This window comes from Melanerpes formicivorus, unplaced genomic scaffold (assembly GCF_026170545.1).
Source record: "Melanerpes formicivorus ecotype bairdi unplaced genomic scaffold, bMelFor1.0.p_v2 SCAF_188, whole genome shotgun sequence".
Lineage (NCBI taxonomy): Eukaryota > Metazoa > Chordata > Aves > Piciformes > Picidae > Melanerpes > Melanerpes formicivorus.
Genome location: NW_027142540.1, coordinates 281,799 through 296,390, shown reverse-complemented (window position 1 = coordinate 296,390; position 14,592 = coordinate 281,799). Strand labels below are relative to the sequence as shown.

Here is a 14,592-nt window from a genome sequence, read left to right as displayed (position 1 = left end):
CTCAGTGGTAAATCAATCCCCAGCCCTCCAGCCCCACACACCTCCCAGAAGTGATGATCTTCTCTGATCTCTTGACCCCTCCATTGTACCTCCTTGTTCTGTGGCCTGCAGGGTGGAATCTCACTGGCAAAGCCTGCTCTTCCCCCCACCCCAAAAAAATCCCTGGGTGTACCTCCCAGGTGGTTCTGTCCTCTCCCCCCAGGGCTGTAAAGGGAGCCCAGGCGAAATATTTCCCACCAGAGCAGAATCCTGGCTCACATCACAAAGCAGCACTGAGACCTCATGGGCAAACCTAACTTGGGCATTTCCTGGCCTTTGCACCCTGGAATCCTCTCAAGGTGCTGCTTGATGTCTCTATTCACTCACTGAACTTCATCATTCAGCTTTTTATAGTCCAGTGAAGGCTGAAGTTCCCCTGTGCAAGGGTAGGACAAGGTGGGAGCGGCAGCACAAGCCCAGAATCTGTTACAGGGGGGACTGAATTTGTTGTGCTGGGTGCCACAGGGCTTGAAGTGAAGCTGAGGGGAGGCAGAAGATGCTATTGGGAATCCCATGAGTGCCACAGGCTGTCACTGGCTCCTGCCTGATCCTTACAGGAGCAGAATCAGCATCAAGAGCCACAGTTAGCATGCAGAGCCACTGTCATTATCTGGAGCCATGGTCTGTACCCAGAGCCACGGCCAGTCAGTACCCACAGCCATGGTCAGTACCCAGAGCCAGATCCTGCCCTCCCCTGGCACAACTTCAGGCCATTCCCTCTCCTTCTGTCACCTGAGTCTAGGAAGACTTCTTCATTTGCCCCAGCTCTGATTTGCTGGGCAAGGAAAGGAGGAGGCACGGAGAGATCTCCTCCTCTGCCCTTGGCAGGCCTGAAAGGATTCTTCAAAGCCTGAGCTCCTTCTCAGTATCCATTGTAAGAGGCTGGGGGTGGGGGGGTGGTTGCTCCTTGTTGCCCCTGGAGCTGTCAGTGTGGCACTGAGCTGCAGAGTGCCCCTTGCTGGGCAGCACTGGGTCAGGCTCAGGCACCAGGAGCCATCTGTCCTCCTGCTGCAGCACTGGTGGTGAGTTTGGAAAGCCATCTGCCTGGGTGCTGAAGTGCTGGAGCTGGTCCCTGAAGCTGGCTGTCAGGGTGTTGGAGTGCTAGGAGTGGCCCCACAGACTGTCTGCCTGGAGTGTTGCAGGGCTGGCATTAGCTCAGCCTTGGCAAAGGGCAGGGCTGAGGTGGACTGTGGGGAGCTCTGGGCTCTGTGCTCTCAGTCCCTGCTCTCCAGCCCCTTCCTCAGCTTCATTGCCACTTGTTCCTTGGGAGAAGAGACCAACCCACCCTGGGCACCAGCCTCCTCTCAGGGAGCTGCAGAGAGCAATGAGATCTCCCTCAGCCTCCTCTTCTCCAGGCTTAACACCCCCAGCTCCCTCAGCTGCTCCTCCCCAGCCCTGCTCTCCAGACCCTTCCCCAGCTACGTTGCCCTTCTCTGGCCCTGCTCCAGCCTCACAATGTCCTCATGGGAGTGAGGAGCCCCAAACTGAACCCAGGATTCATGAGGACAATCACTGCCCTGCTCCTGCTGGCCACACCATTGCTGATGTAGAAGTGGGATGGGATGGTATGGGATGGGATAGTAGTTAGATTGAGTAGAGAAGGGTAGGGTACAGCAGGGTAGAGCAGGGTAGAATAGACTAGGATAGACTAGAGCAGACTGGAATGGGATAGGATAGGATAGGATAGGATAGGATAGGATAGGATAGGATAGGATAGGATAGGAATGGACTAAAATTGGAATGGAATGGAGTGGAATGGAATGGAATGGAATAGAATAGAATAAAATTGGAATGGAATGGAGTGGACTGGACTGGATTACAATGGAATGGAATGGAATGGAATGGAATGGAATGGAATGGAATGGAATGGAATGGAATGGAATGGAATGGAGTGGAATGGAATGGAATGGAATAGAATAGAACAAAATTGGAATGGAATAGAACAAAACTGGAGTGGAATGGAATAAATCATGGTAGAATGAAATGGAGTGGCATGGAATGGGATAGAATGGAATAGAATCAAATTAGAATGGAAAGGATTGGAATGGACTGGAGTGGGATCAAATAGACTGGAGTGGAACAGACCAGGCTGGAGTGGACTGGACTAGACCAGACTGGACTAGACTAGCAAAGCAATGGTGCAGCTGGTGCAGGACAGGGAGCTGTTGGGGCTCCCTTCCCGAAGAGCTGCACTCTCAGGGTGCAGTGAGGAGGGAGCAGGCCCTGGCACAAGGCTGCCCGCAGGGAAGAGCGCGGCAGAGGAGAGGGATCTGGAGGGAAGAGCGCCGTCAAACGTGGCACCTGGAGGAGAGGCACCAGGAGAGCAGCAGCGCCTGCAGGGAAGGCGGCAGCGGCAGGGAGGCAATAGCTGGAGGGAGCGGCAGCTCAGGAGGCGGCCCCTGGGGGAGACGGCACCCTGGGGGACCCGGGCCCGGCAGGCGGCGGCGCCGCGGGGGGAGCGGCGCGGCGGGGAAAGGCGCCCGCAGAGAGCGGCGCCGCGGAGGAGGGCGCCTGCGGTACCTGCGCCGGCGGGCACAGCGCCTGCAGCCAGGAGAGGGGCAGGGGGGCCCTACCTGAGGGAGCCACGCTGCGGGAGGCCGGCCCCTGCAGAGAAGAGAGAGTGGCACGGGAGAGTGGCACCTGCCAGCGGCGCCACGGAGCGGCAGCGCTGCCTGGGGGGAAGGATGGTGCAGGAGAAGGGCACCAGCAAGCTGCAGTGGAGCAGGGATGGTGCTGGAGGCTGTGATGGTGCAGCAGTAGGGCACCAGCAAGCTGCGGTGGAGCAGAGATGGTGCTGGAGGCTGTGATGGTGCAGGCGAAGGGCACCAGCAAGCTGTGGTGGAGCAGGGATGGTGCTAGAGGCTGTGATGGTGCAGGAGAAGGGCTCCAGTAAGCTGTGGTGGGGCAGGGATGGTGCTAGAGGCTGTGATGGTGCAGGAGAAGGGCACCAGCAAGCTGTGGTGGAGCAGGGATGGTGCTAGAGGCTGTGATGGTGCTGGAGAAGGGCTCCAGTAAGCTGTGGTGAAGCAGGGATGGTGCTAGAGGCTGTGATGGTGCAGGAGAAGGGCACCAGCAAGCTGTGGTGAAGCAGGGATGGTGCTAGAGGCAGGGATGGTGCTAGAGGCTGTGATGGTGCTGGAGAAGGGCTCCAGTAAGCTGTGGTGAAGCAGGGATGGTGCTGGAGGCTGTGATGGTGCAGCAGTAGGGAACCAGCAAGCTGTGGTGGAGCAGGGATGGTGCTAGAGGCTGTGATGGTGCAGCAGTAGGGCACCAGCAAGCTGTGGTGGAGCAGAGATGGTGCTGGAGGCTGTGATGGTGCAGGAGAAGGGCACCAGCAAGCTATGGTGGAGCAGAGATGGTGCTGGAGGTTGTGATGGTGCAGCAGTAGGGAACCAGCAAGCTGTGGTGGAGTAGGGATGGTGCTGGAGGCTGTGATGTTGCAGGAGAAGGGCACCAGCAAGCTATGGTCGAGCAGGGATGGTGCTGGAGGCTGTGATGGTGCAGCAGTAGGGCACCAGCAAGCTGTGGTAGAGCAGGGATGGTGCTGGAGGCTGTGATGGTGCAGAAGGGCACCAGTAAGCTGTGGTGAAGCAGGGATGGTGCTAGAGGCTGTAATGGTGCAGGAGAAGGGCTCCAGTAAGCTGTGGTGAAGCAGGGATGGTGCTAGAGGCTGTGATGGTGCAGGAGAAGGGCACCAGCAAGATGTGGTGAAGCAGGGATGGTGCTGGAGGCTGTGATGGTGCAGGAGAAGGGCACCAGCAAGATGTGGTGAAGCAGGGATGGTGCTAGAGGCAGGGATGGTGCTAGAGGCTGTGATGGTGCTGGAGAAGGGCTCCAGTAAGCTGTGGTGAAGCAGGGATGGTGCTAGAGGCTGTGATGGTGCAGGAGAAGGGCACCAGCAAGCTGTGGTGGAGCAGGGATGGTGCTAGAGGCTGTGATGGTGCAGAAGGGCACCAGCAAGCTGTGGTGGAGTAGGGATGGTGCTGGAGGCTGTGATGGTGCAGGAGAAGGGCACCAGCAAGCTATGGTGGAGCAGGGATGGTGCTGGAGGCTGTGATGGTGCAGCAGTAGGGCTCCAGCAAGCTGTGGTAGAGCAGGGATGGTGCTGGAGGCTGTGATGGTGCAGAAGGGCACCAGTAAGCTGTGGTGAAGCAGGGATGGTGCTAGAGGCTGTGATGGTGCAGGAGAAGGGCTCCAGTAAGCTGTGGTGAAGCAGGGATGGTGCTAGAGGCTGTGATGGTGCAGGAGAAGGGCACCAGCAAGATGTGGTGAAGCAGGGATGGTGCTAGAGGCAGGGATGGTGCTAGAGGCTGTGATGGTGCTGGAGAAGGGCACCAGTAAGCTGTGGTGAAGCAGGGATGGTGCTAGAGGCTGTGATGTTGCAGGAGAAGGGCACCAGCAAGCTATAGTGGAGCAGGACTGGTGCCTACCCTCAGGAGCTGTGCTGTGGGAAGGGAGCTGTTGGGAAGAGCAGCCCTGAGGAGTCTGTTCCCATCCCATGGATGCTGTAGGGGCATGCAGGGGGGACAGTGCTGCTGGGATGTGATGTCATGGGTGGTCACCACTGTCAAGGATGACCTAAGGGTGGTCTGCAGAGCCCTGAGGGCTTGGTGTGGCTGAAGGGATGTCGCCAGGTGTCCAAAGCAGGGCTGTAGAGGTGGCAGAGCTGTCTGTGCTGGAAGCCCTGCACCCTTGGCACGCATTTGGGAGCAGACCCCTTGCACTGCAGCCCTCAGGTGGCACCGTGGGCTGTGCTCCATCCTTCTCCCCCACCCCGGGGCTAGAGGTGGTGCAGTGCTTGTGGGTTGGATGAAATCAGTGCCAGGGAAGCTGACTCTGCTTTGCTGCTTGAGGGAATCCTCCTGCTTTGTCGCCCAGCTGCTGCCCCCACACCATCATAGCCCCCATGCCTTCCTTCCCCAGTCCCTCCTAGCATGCTGTGCTTCCCTTCTCCCCCTTCCAGGCTTCTCTGCATCCCTTGCCTTGTGCTGTGCTGTGTCACGTCCCCACAGCCCCATGCCCTTCCCTTCCAGAGCGGCTCCACCCCTTCCCGACCTCGCCCACCAGATCTGCCCCGCGGTGCTGCATCAGCCCTGCTCCCCCAGCACCCTGCACCACGTGCTGGTGGCTGATGAAAACAGAAGGCTGGGGAGAACCAAACCAGGCTCTGGGTGATGCAGATGGTGGCAGGAAAGAAAAAACCCAAAGCCCTGACAATGGGTGAGGTTGAAGGTTGAGGTTCTCTGCCTGGAGCTACCTGGCTTGCAGCGGGCCAGTGAAGCGAAGCCCTGCACATCTGCTGCAGGAGGAGGAGGTGCCTGCTGCAGGAGGCTGCCTGCTGTTGCCCCCTGTCTCAGTACCCTGTGGAAACCCCCAGCTAAGAGCAAGGGTGCTCTTAGAGGAGGCCTTGCAAGTGGCTCATCAAGATGAGCTCCTGCCCTGCGTGGGGATGGGGACAGAGGAATGATTAGAAGCAGCAGCGCCAATGTGGGCCTCTTCCCGGAGGAGACAGCCCTGGCACAGTGTCCTTCACCAAGAGCAGAGGGGTCCTGGATGTCAGGAGAGGAGAGCAGAATCACAGGGTGCTAGGGGTTGTAAGTGGCCTCTGGAGACCATCGAGCCCAACCCCCCCTTGCCAAGGCAGGGTCCCCTAGAGAAGGCCACATGGGAACATCCTCAGGTGGGTTTGGAACGTCTTCAATGAAGGAGACTCCACCACCTCTCTGGACAGCCTGCTCCAGGGCTCCATCTCCCTTCAGTGAAAGGAGAGGCAAATCAGCATCAGAACAGAGCCAGGCTGAAGAGAAGCTTCCCCTCCTTCAACCTCCTCTGGGTGGGAAGCCCCAACCAGTGCCCCCTTTTCATCTGCAAAGTTCAAAGGGAGGCGACTTTTATTGCCCCAGATTGGTTCCTGAGCCCTGAGGCAGCTGACAAGAGGATGCCAGGAAGCTATGGGAAGACTGAATGCCCAAACAAGCCTCCCAGCTGTGAGGTGCAACCTCCTGGCATGGAAATGCTGATGGCAGGGTGGGGACAGCCCTCTGAAGGCACTCAGCAAGAGGATGAAGCTCAGGGAGAGGCTGGACCTGCACAGCCAGAGCTTTGAGTTTGCATGGCCAGGATGTAGTGGAGGAAAGAGGTGATGGAGAGGGCATGGCATCATGGAATCAGTCATGGAATCACACAGTGCATTGGCTTGGAAGGGACCCTCGAGGGCCACCCTGTCCAACCCCCCTGCAGTCAGCAGGGACAGCTCCATCTGGATCAGGTTGCTCAGGGCTCCATCAAGTCCAACCTTGATTATCTCCAGGGATGGGACCTCCACCACATCTCTGGGCAACCTCTTCCAGTATTTCCCTGCCCTCATGGCCATCCTCTTCACCTGGGAGCTTGGTCACATCTCAGAGGGCCAGAGCCCCAAATCTTCACTAGGGGAGGGGAGTGGAGGAGGGAGCTGAACTCCTGAGCACACTTTGCACCTCTGTCCCGAGGGCAGCTTTGGGGCTCTGCCTTCTTACCAGCGTGGGCTGCTCAGGAATCAGCACTTTGTGGGCCAAGTTCCCAGCAGCCTCACCCCCAGAAGCAAGATTTCTGCTGGTGTGGTGGCACCTCAAAGCCTGTGGTGAGAATTAGGCCAGAGGTCCACGTTTGCTCCGAGCTATTCAGGGCTCGCAGGCTGCCCCCTTCCCGGGCTCTCAAAGCAGGCTGGGTTGTGCTGGTGGCACATAATGGCCTCCTTCAGCAGCAGGGCTCCCGTGCCAGCAGCTCCCTGAGAGGGAAGGGACAATGCTGGAAAAAGCCTGGAGTGCCAGGAGCAGACAATGGGCAGAAAAGGTCCTGAACACGACGTTCCTGCCTGCTCCCGAGGTTTCTAAGCTGCCCTTGGCAGGAGGAAATCACCACAGCTCCCTTCACCAGGGGCTTTTGGGGAGCAGCTTTCCTTTGGGTCCTGCCAGTGCACTCCATGGGCTCAGCAAAGCATCTTCTGCCAGGGCACTCATCCACTGCCCAGCCTGGGAGCACTCGGCACCAAGCGGTTTCTGGAAGTGAGAAGGACAGTCACAGAAGGGCCTGGGCCAGAAGGGACCTCCGAAGGTCGTCCAGCCTGACCCCCCTGCAGTCAGCAGGGACACCCCCACCTACATCAGGTTGTCCCGGGCCTCACTGAGCCTCACCTTGAGCATCTCCATGGAAGAAGCCTCAACCACCTCCCTGGGCAGCCTGTTGCAGTGTTCCACCACCCTCATGGTGCAGAACTTGTTCCTCACATCCATTCCCCTTTGGGGAAGACTCCACCACACTGCCTCCCGAGCAGAAGAAGTGAAAGGCACTTTCAGACAACCTCAAGCTGACCAAGCTGGTGGCCACCTGTTGTCCTGAGAGGTGGATCTGGTGGATCCCCTAGGACACAGGCTCCAGACTGCTTGCACAGAGCAGGGAGAGGACCTCAGCTGCCTTGCCCCTCTTCTCATGTCTTGCTTTCTGTCTGTGGCCAGGAGAAAGAGAGGAGGCAGCTTCCCACCTGCTTGAGAAACAGGACAGCTGCTCTGAGCATGACCTCAAAGACGTGGCCCTGGCAGGCTGTGAGGGCATCTTGTCCCCTGTGAGGCTTGGGCTCCTGCTTTTGCACCCTGCATGGCTGTCCCCTGTGCCTGGGTTCTTTGCAGTGTGCCCATGTGTGGTCCCTCAGTGTGTCAGCAGGCTTCCAGCTGGGCTGTGTCCGTGTCTGTGTGTTTCCCCACCTGGGAGGAGGTGTCCCTGCCCGTGGCAGGGGGGTTGGAACTGGATGCTCTCCAAGATCCCTTCCAGCTCAAGCCATTCTGTGAAGGGATGCCCAGCCCCAGGCTGTTTAGCACACGGGGGCTCAGGGGGTGCCACAAGCCAGGTGGCTTCAAGCTTTGCCCCCAGTTGGGTCCTGCAGGGTGGGCCAGTGGGCTCCAGGGAGGCTAGGGTAAGGCTGGAGAGAGTAGTGAGAGCTCAGCAGGGGTGGCCAAGCAGCCTCCAGGAGAGGCCAAGGGACTCCTGAAGGCAGCAGGCGGCAGAGGGGTGCCAGGGGGCTCGGCGCGGCGCCGCGGGGAGGGCTGGCAGAGGCCGGAGGGCCCAGGAGGGTCCTCGGGGTGGGTGCTGGAGGCTGTGGGGGCTGTGCAATGATGTGACCCTCTCGTCCTTTTTCTGCCCCTCATTAGAGTCCCCTGAGCGGAGCAGGCTGTGAAGGGGGTCTGCGCTGAGGTATGTCCTTGGGGCTTCTGCCAGGCCCTGGCAGCTCGGCATCTGTGCCAGGGGATGGGAGGCAGGAGGTGGCTCCCAGCTGTGGCTGCCAGAGCCTCCTCAGGAGCCAGGGGGAACACCTGGGCGGTCTCGGCCCCTCCGAGGAGCCTCAGCTCCGCTGGGGCTTGCGTTAGGGCAAGAAGTTGCTCAGGCACTGGTTTGCTGCTGGCTTCACCCCTTCTGCCGTGCCCATCCTCACTTCTGCCCCTTGCCAGCCGTGCCCAGCATCTTGTGGAGCCTTCTTCTGCAGAGACCTTCCTTGCCCCCTGGGGCAGTCTGTGTGGGGAAGCTGTGCCAGGGTGACTCTCCTCTCCGAGAGCCCCACACCGGTGGCAGGAGGGAGGTGCTGGGGAGGGGCAGAGCCCCCAGCGCAGTGTGAATGGCTCTGGTTGGCTTCTTCCCTGGGCTGAGGCTGTGCCAGTGGGGCTGTCCTTCACTGGGAGGAGGGCATTTGGTGTCCCACCCTGTGTCTGGTGGGATGGGGCATGCCCTGGGCTGGTGAAAGCCCCACGTGGCCCCAGAGCTCCTTAGTGTCTGCCTCCATCAGCGTGCAGCGCTGTTTGCCAGCAGCGCAGCGCTGGAGTGAGCTCCTGGGTGCAGAGGTGGAGAGGGCTTGTGGGAAGCAGAAGGGATGGCTGCAGGTCTGGACAGCTTCAAGGTCATCTCCAGCCCCTCCTTTCATCCCAGCCCCAGCACCAGGCTTGCTCTGCAGCAGGTGCTGGTGCCAGTGGGCAACGATTGTGTGCCAGGCAGTGCCATGGGGCTGTGTTGTGGCCCATGCTGGGGCAGATGGCAAGGAATGGCTTGTGCCTGGCGTGGCTCTTGGAGGGACACTGCGGGGAAGTGCCAAGCTTGGGCCTCTGAAGGCTTGTGACAGATCCTCCCTTTGTAAAGGAGACATGGCCAAGGCTCAAGAGCGCCTTGTGGTGACTCCAGAGTGGTGCAGCTGGTGGTCAGAGCTTCCTGGCAATGCCAGGAGCAGGGAGCTATTGATGCCCTCAGACATCTGACTCCCTCAGGGGCAGGTCTTGGGTGCACAGAGAGGCTTGAGTGCTCCTGGGACAGGGAGTTGTGAGTATCAGAGGTGTCCAGCCCCTCTGGAGGTACACAAGGGGTTGCTCATGTGGCCTTCAACTGCTCTTGGGCATCTCAGGCTCCATGGGAGACCAGCCTATGGCTGAGGACTTCTGGCTGGGCTTGGGGCTCCTGCTGATGGATGCTTGGGGGGAAGCCTTGCACGTGGCCTGGCATGCCCAATGATGGTGAGCAGGGCAGGGCTGCCCAAGAATGGTGCTGAGGGGCTGTGGTTGTACCTCTGGGCACTGCAGAGCCTAGCTGTGTTTGGGGCAGCTCCCTGTCTCTGCACCATGAAGCTGTCAGTGGTGAGCAAATGTGCTGGGCCAAGGGAGCTCCTGCAGCCTAGCAGGGTCCAGGTGATGCCAGGAATCTGGTGGCAACCTGCTGTGCAGATCCAGACTGTGGAGCCCCTCCTGTGCAAGGCTCATCTCTAAAGAGGGTGGGCTCAGGGAGCTCTGCCCCATGCTCTGCCTCCTGCTTCTCTGCATGTACCCATGGCAAAGAGGATGAGGATGCTTGGTTGTGAGGAGCTGGGGCTACCAGCCTGGATGGGAGCTGCCAAGGAGCCTTGGGTTCCCCTTCCAGCTCCCTGGATGTCCATGGGTCCAGCTCCATGGGTAGCTATGGGTCCAGCTCCCTGGATGGCCACGGGTCCAGTTCCATGGGTAGCTATGGGTCCAGCTCCCTGGATGGCCACGGGTCCAGCTCCATGGGTAGCTATGGGTCCAGCTCCCTGGATGTCCATGGGTCCAGCTCCATGGGTAGCTATGGGTCCAGCTCCCTGGATGGCCACGGGTCCAGCTCCATGGGTAGCTATGGGTCCAGCTCCCTGGATGGCCACGGGTCCAGCTCCATGGGTAGCTATGGGTCCAGCTCCCTGGATGTCCATGGGTCCAGCTCCATGGGTAGCTATGGGTCCAGCTCCCTGGATGGCCACGGGTCCAGGTCCCTGCATGGCTGTGGGTCCAGTTCCTTGGTAGCTGTGGTTCCAGCTCCCTGGACAACCATGGTTCCAGCTCCCTGTATGGCCACTGGCCCAGCTTCATGGCTAGCCATGGGTTGAGCTTCATGGGTAGCCATGGTTCCAGCTCCCTGGACAACCATAGCTCCAGCTCCTGGCTGCCACATGTCCAGCTGTCCCCTCTCCCCATGCAAAGATGCAGGTAGGCTGGAGATGCTCATGTGCTGCTGCCTGTGTTCCTCCTGCCATGGCAGGCTGGTGATGCCCATGTGTGTGTAACGATGTTCATGGCAGGCTGGCGGTGCCCATGTGTGTGTAACAACGTTCATGGCAGGCTGGAGGTGCCCATGTGTGCATACCAAGGCTCTTCCCTGCTGCCATGGCAGGCTGGAGGTGCCCATGTGTGCATACCAAGGCTCTCCCCCACTACCATGGCAGGCTGGTCATGCCCACAGGTGTATGTAACAATGTTCATGGCAGGCTGGTGGTGCCCGTGTGTGTGTAACGATGTTCATGGCAGGCTGGCGGTGCCCATGTGTGTGTAACGATGTTCATGGCAGGCTGGAGGTGCCCATGTGTGCATACCAAGGCTCTCCCCCGCTGCCATGGCAGGCTGGTGGTGCCCACGTGTGTGTGCCAAGGCTCTCCCCCGCTGCCATGGCAGGCTGGTGGTGCCCATGTGTGTGTACCAAGGCTCTCCCCCACTGCCATGGCAGGCTGGTGGTGCCCATGTGTGTGTACCAAGGCACTCCCCCACTGCCATGGCAGGCTGGTGGTGCCCATGTGTGTGTACCAAGGCTCTCCCCCGCTGCCATGGCAGGCTGGTGGTGCCCATGTGTGTGTAACGATGTTCATGGCAGGCTGGCAGCGCCCACGTGTGTGTGCCAAGGCACTCCCCCACTGCCATGGCAGGCTGGTGGTGCCCATGTGTGTGTGCCAAGGCTCTGCCCCACTGCCATGGCAGGCTGGCAGTGCCCATGTGTGTGTAATGATGTTCATGGCAGGCTGGCAGTGCCCATGTGTGTGTAACGATGTTCATGGCAGGCTGGCGGTGCCCATGTGTGTGTGCCAAGGCTCTCCCCCGCTGCCATGGCAGGCTGGCAGTGCCCATGTCTGTGTACCGAGGCTCTTCGCCACTGCCATGGCAGGCTGGCGGTGCCTGTGTGTGTGTAACGATGTTCATGGCAGGCTGGCAGTGCCCATGTGTGTGTAACGATGTTCATGGCAGGCTGGCGGTGCCCATGTGTGTGTAACGATGTTCATGGCAGGCTGGCAGTGCCCATGTGTGTGTAACGATGTTCATGGCAGGCTGGCAGTGCCCATGTGTGTGTAACGATGTTCATGGCAGGCTGGCGGTGCCCATGTGTGTGTGCCAAGGCTCTCCCCTGCTGCCATGGCAGGCTGGTGGTGCCCATGTGTGTGTAATGATGTTCATGGCAGGCTGGCAGTGCCCATGTGTGTGTAACGATGTTCATGGCAGGCTGGCGGTGCCCACGTGTGTGTGCCAAGGCTCTCCCCCGCTGCCATGGCAGGCTGGCGGTGCCCATGTGTGTGTAATGATGTTCATGGCAGGCTGGCAGTGCCCATGTCTGTGTAACGATGTTCATGGCAGGCTGGCGGTGCCCATGTGTGTGTGCCAAGGCTCTCCCCTGCTGCCATGGCAGGCTGGTGGTGCCCATGTGTGTGTAATGATGTTCATGGCAGGCTGGCAGTGCCCATGTGTGTGTAACGATGTTCATGGCAGGCTGGCGGTGCCCACGTGTGTGTGCCAAGGCTCTCCCCTGCTGCCATGGCAGGCTGGTGGTGCCCATGTGTGTGTAATGATGTTCATGGCAGGCTGGCAGTGCCCATGTCTGTGTAACGATGTTCATGGCAGGCTGGCGGTGCCCATGTGTGTGTGCCAAGGCTCTCCCCCGCTGCCGTGGCAGGCTGGCGGTGCCCCCAGGTGTGTGTGTGTGTAACGCCCTTCTCGCCTCCTCTCCGCAGATCTCCGTCCCCTGCCCGACGTAGCCATGACCGGGACCTGCACCCGGGAGTGCACCGAGTTCGGCCACTCCGACACCTGCTGGATGCCAGGGCAGTCCTCCCCCAGCCGCAGGCCCAAGAACGCCCTCAAACTCTCCACTTTTGTGCCTTACCAAGACAGAGGGAGCCAAGAGCAAGTCGGCAACGGCAGCCCCAGGCTCTCGGAAGAGCGCAGCACCAAAATGGCCAACCTCCGCCTGCTCCCCACGTACAGTGCCTTCTCCAGTAGTAGCCATGAGCCCTGCAAGGACTCTCCCATGGAGGAAATCCCTCTCACCCAGACCTCGGACTTCCAGCCGGCCACCACCCCCTCCTCCCAGACCGCCAAGAGGGAGATCTACCTGTGAGGCTGGCAGGGTGGTGTGGGGGAGGGGAGAAAAAGAAGAGGAGGGGCAGGGAGCAGAGGCGCTTCTGAGGCCGGTGTCCAGAGGAACTTTTTAACCTTCGATGCTTTACGGTTCTCCAGGCCAGGTGGGCTCTGCTGACAGCCGGGGCAGGGCAAAGGCAGGGATGAGAGGAGCACCCTTTCATTTTTAACCCCTTGTTTTCCCAGGAGGGGGTGGGGTGGGGGTGGGAAGGATGAAAGCATCCAACCCCGCCCCCGCCCCGATCTCTGAGCACTTGCGGGTGCCTGCCTCCGAACTCGCTGCGGCGCCAGGGGAGGGCTTTGGGCAGGGCTCCCGGTGCAGAGGGCACCGCTGGGGAGAGAGAAGGGCTGACGTACCAAAGGTCCACGCAGAGCTGGTGGAGTTCCTGGGGCTTAGGATTAGAGGAGGGGGCTGTGTGTCCTCCCCCCTCCCTCCCCCCCCCCCCCCCCCCCCAACACATACACAGGGAGTGAGCTGAGCTGCCTGTCTTCTTTTGCTGTAGACACCTGTAAATAACGACTCTTAGGAATGACCATTCAAGTCCTGCCTGATTGAAAACTTTTCCTTGTCCTCGAAACGAAAGACGTTCAAACCAACAAACAAAACCCAACGACGACGACAACGGCGACAGCAAAACGAAAACCCGACCCAAACCACACACACACACACACACACACACACAGAGGCAAAACCAACAACGAAAACCACACACAGCAAAGCAAAACGAAACGAAGCGAAGCAAAAACAAAACGAAACGAAGGGAAACAAAACCAAACAAAGCAAAAACAAAAGGAAGCAAAAGGAAGCAAAGCAAAACAAAGCAAAACTAAACAAAAACAAAGCAAAACAAAACAAAAACAAAGCAAAAACAAAGCAAAACTAAGCAAAAACAAAGCAAAACAAAACGAAACAAAACAAAACAAAAACAAAGCAAAACAAAACGAAGCAAAACAAAACAAAAACAAAGCAAAACAAAATAACAAAAAAAAGGGAAAAAAAGAAAACAAACAACAAAAAAAAAAGAGGAAAAAACCACAAAAATCATCCAGAAACAAACCACAGGGAGCAAGCTCCAGCTTGGAATGGTTTGCTGCGTGGAAGAGCCCTCGGGAGCGCCAGTGTCGAGCCCACACTCGTGTTCTATATTGTAAATAGAGATGTGACCAGGCCCTGAAACAGCAGCTGGGCAGCTGGAGCAGAGCAGGGGGGGTGGGGGCAGCGTCCTAGCTGGACTGCAGGGACTTTGCTCTTTGCTTTTTTCTTTTCAGCCTGGATCTCTTTCTGAACGTTGTCACTGTGCCCACAAGCTGCAGGGTCCCTAGGGCCTGCCCGGTGCCATAGGCAGGGTCTGCTTTGGGGGAGGGGGGGGGTGTGTTTGGATGGGAGTGGGGGTGTGGGGTTGCTGCTGGTGCCCGGCCGGTGGAGGAGGGATGGGGGAGCCCCCGCCCCTGGGGAGGGACCGTCTGGGTCCCCCCAAAGCCCTCAGCCCGACTCTGCTGGCAGGGAGGCTGGCACCGGCTGTGGCGCCTCAGCCCTTGTGCCACCTCCCGAGGGGCAGGGGATGCCCGTGAGGCCCGGCTGCGCCATGCCTTCCACCTCGGTCCCGCCCGCCTGTAAAGCCACCATTGCCTTTGTGAGGAGGAGCTTTGTCTCAGGGTCACACACGGGGGGGCCGCCGCGCCCCTGCCCGCTGGACTCCCGCTGCCCTTAGGCCACAGGGCCAATCTCTCGGGGTCCAGCTTTCTCTTCCATTGTCAAAGGTCCCCCGGGCTCCCCGGCAGGTCCCCGCTGCCCTGGCACCCTCTGCCCCTTGGCAGGGAACCCAACCGGTGTGATGCGGTGGGGAGAGGACCC

The 14,592-nt window shown here is 59.4% G+C and overlaps 1 protein-coding gene across 3 annotated transcripts in view; it reads left to right on the top strand.

Annotated features, from left to right (window-relative positions):
• PCDH1 (protocadherin 1) overlaps window positions 1-13,421 on the top strand; it is an 86,875-nt gene extending 73,454 nt beyond the window's left edge. Inside the window, exons 5-6 of one of the 3 annotated variants that reach the window (XR_010991386.1) lie at window positions 12,332-12,841; window positions 13,241-13,421. Coding sequence is in view for 2 of the 3 variants with exons in the window: in XM_068169539.1 (XP_068025640.1) it covers window positions 12,332-12,717 (386 nt within the window). In the remaining variant the exon portion in view is untranslated. Of the gene's footprint in view, window positions 1-8,225; window positions 8,269-12,331 lie in introns of all 3 variants that reach the window. The other 2 variants (XM_068169540.1, XM_068169539.1) reach the window with 2 other exon arrangements.
• The last annotated feature ends 1,171 nt before the right edge of the window (window positions 13,422-14,592 follow it).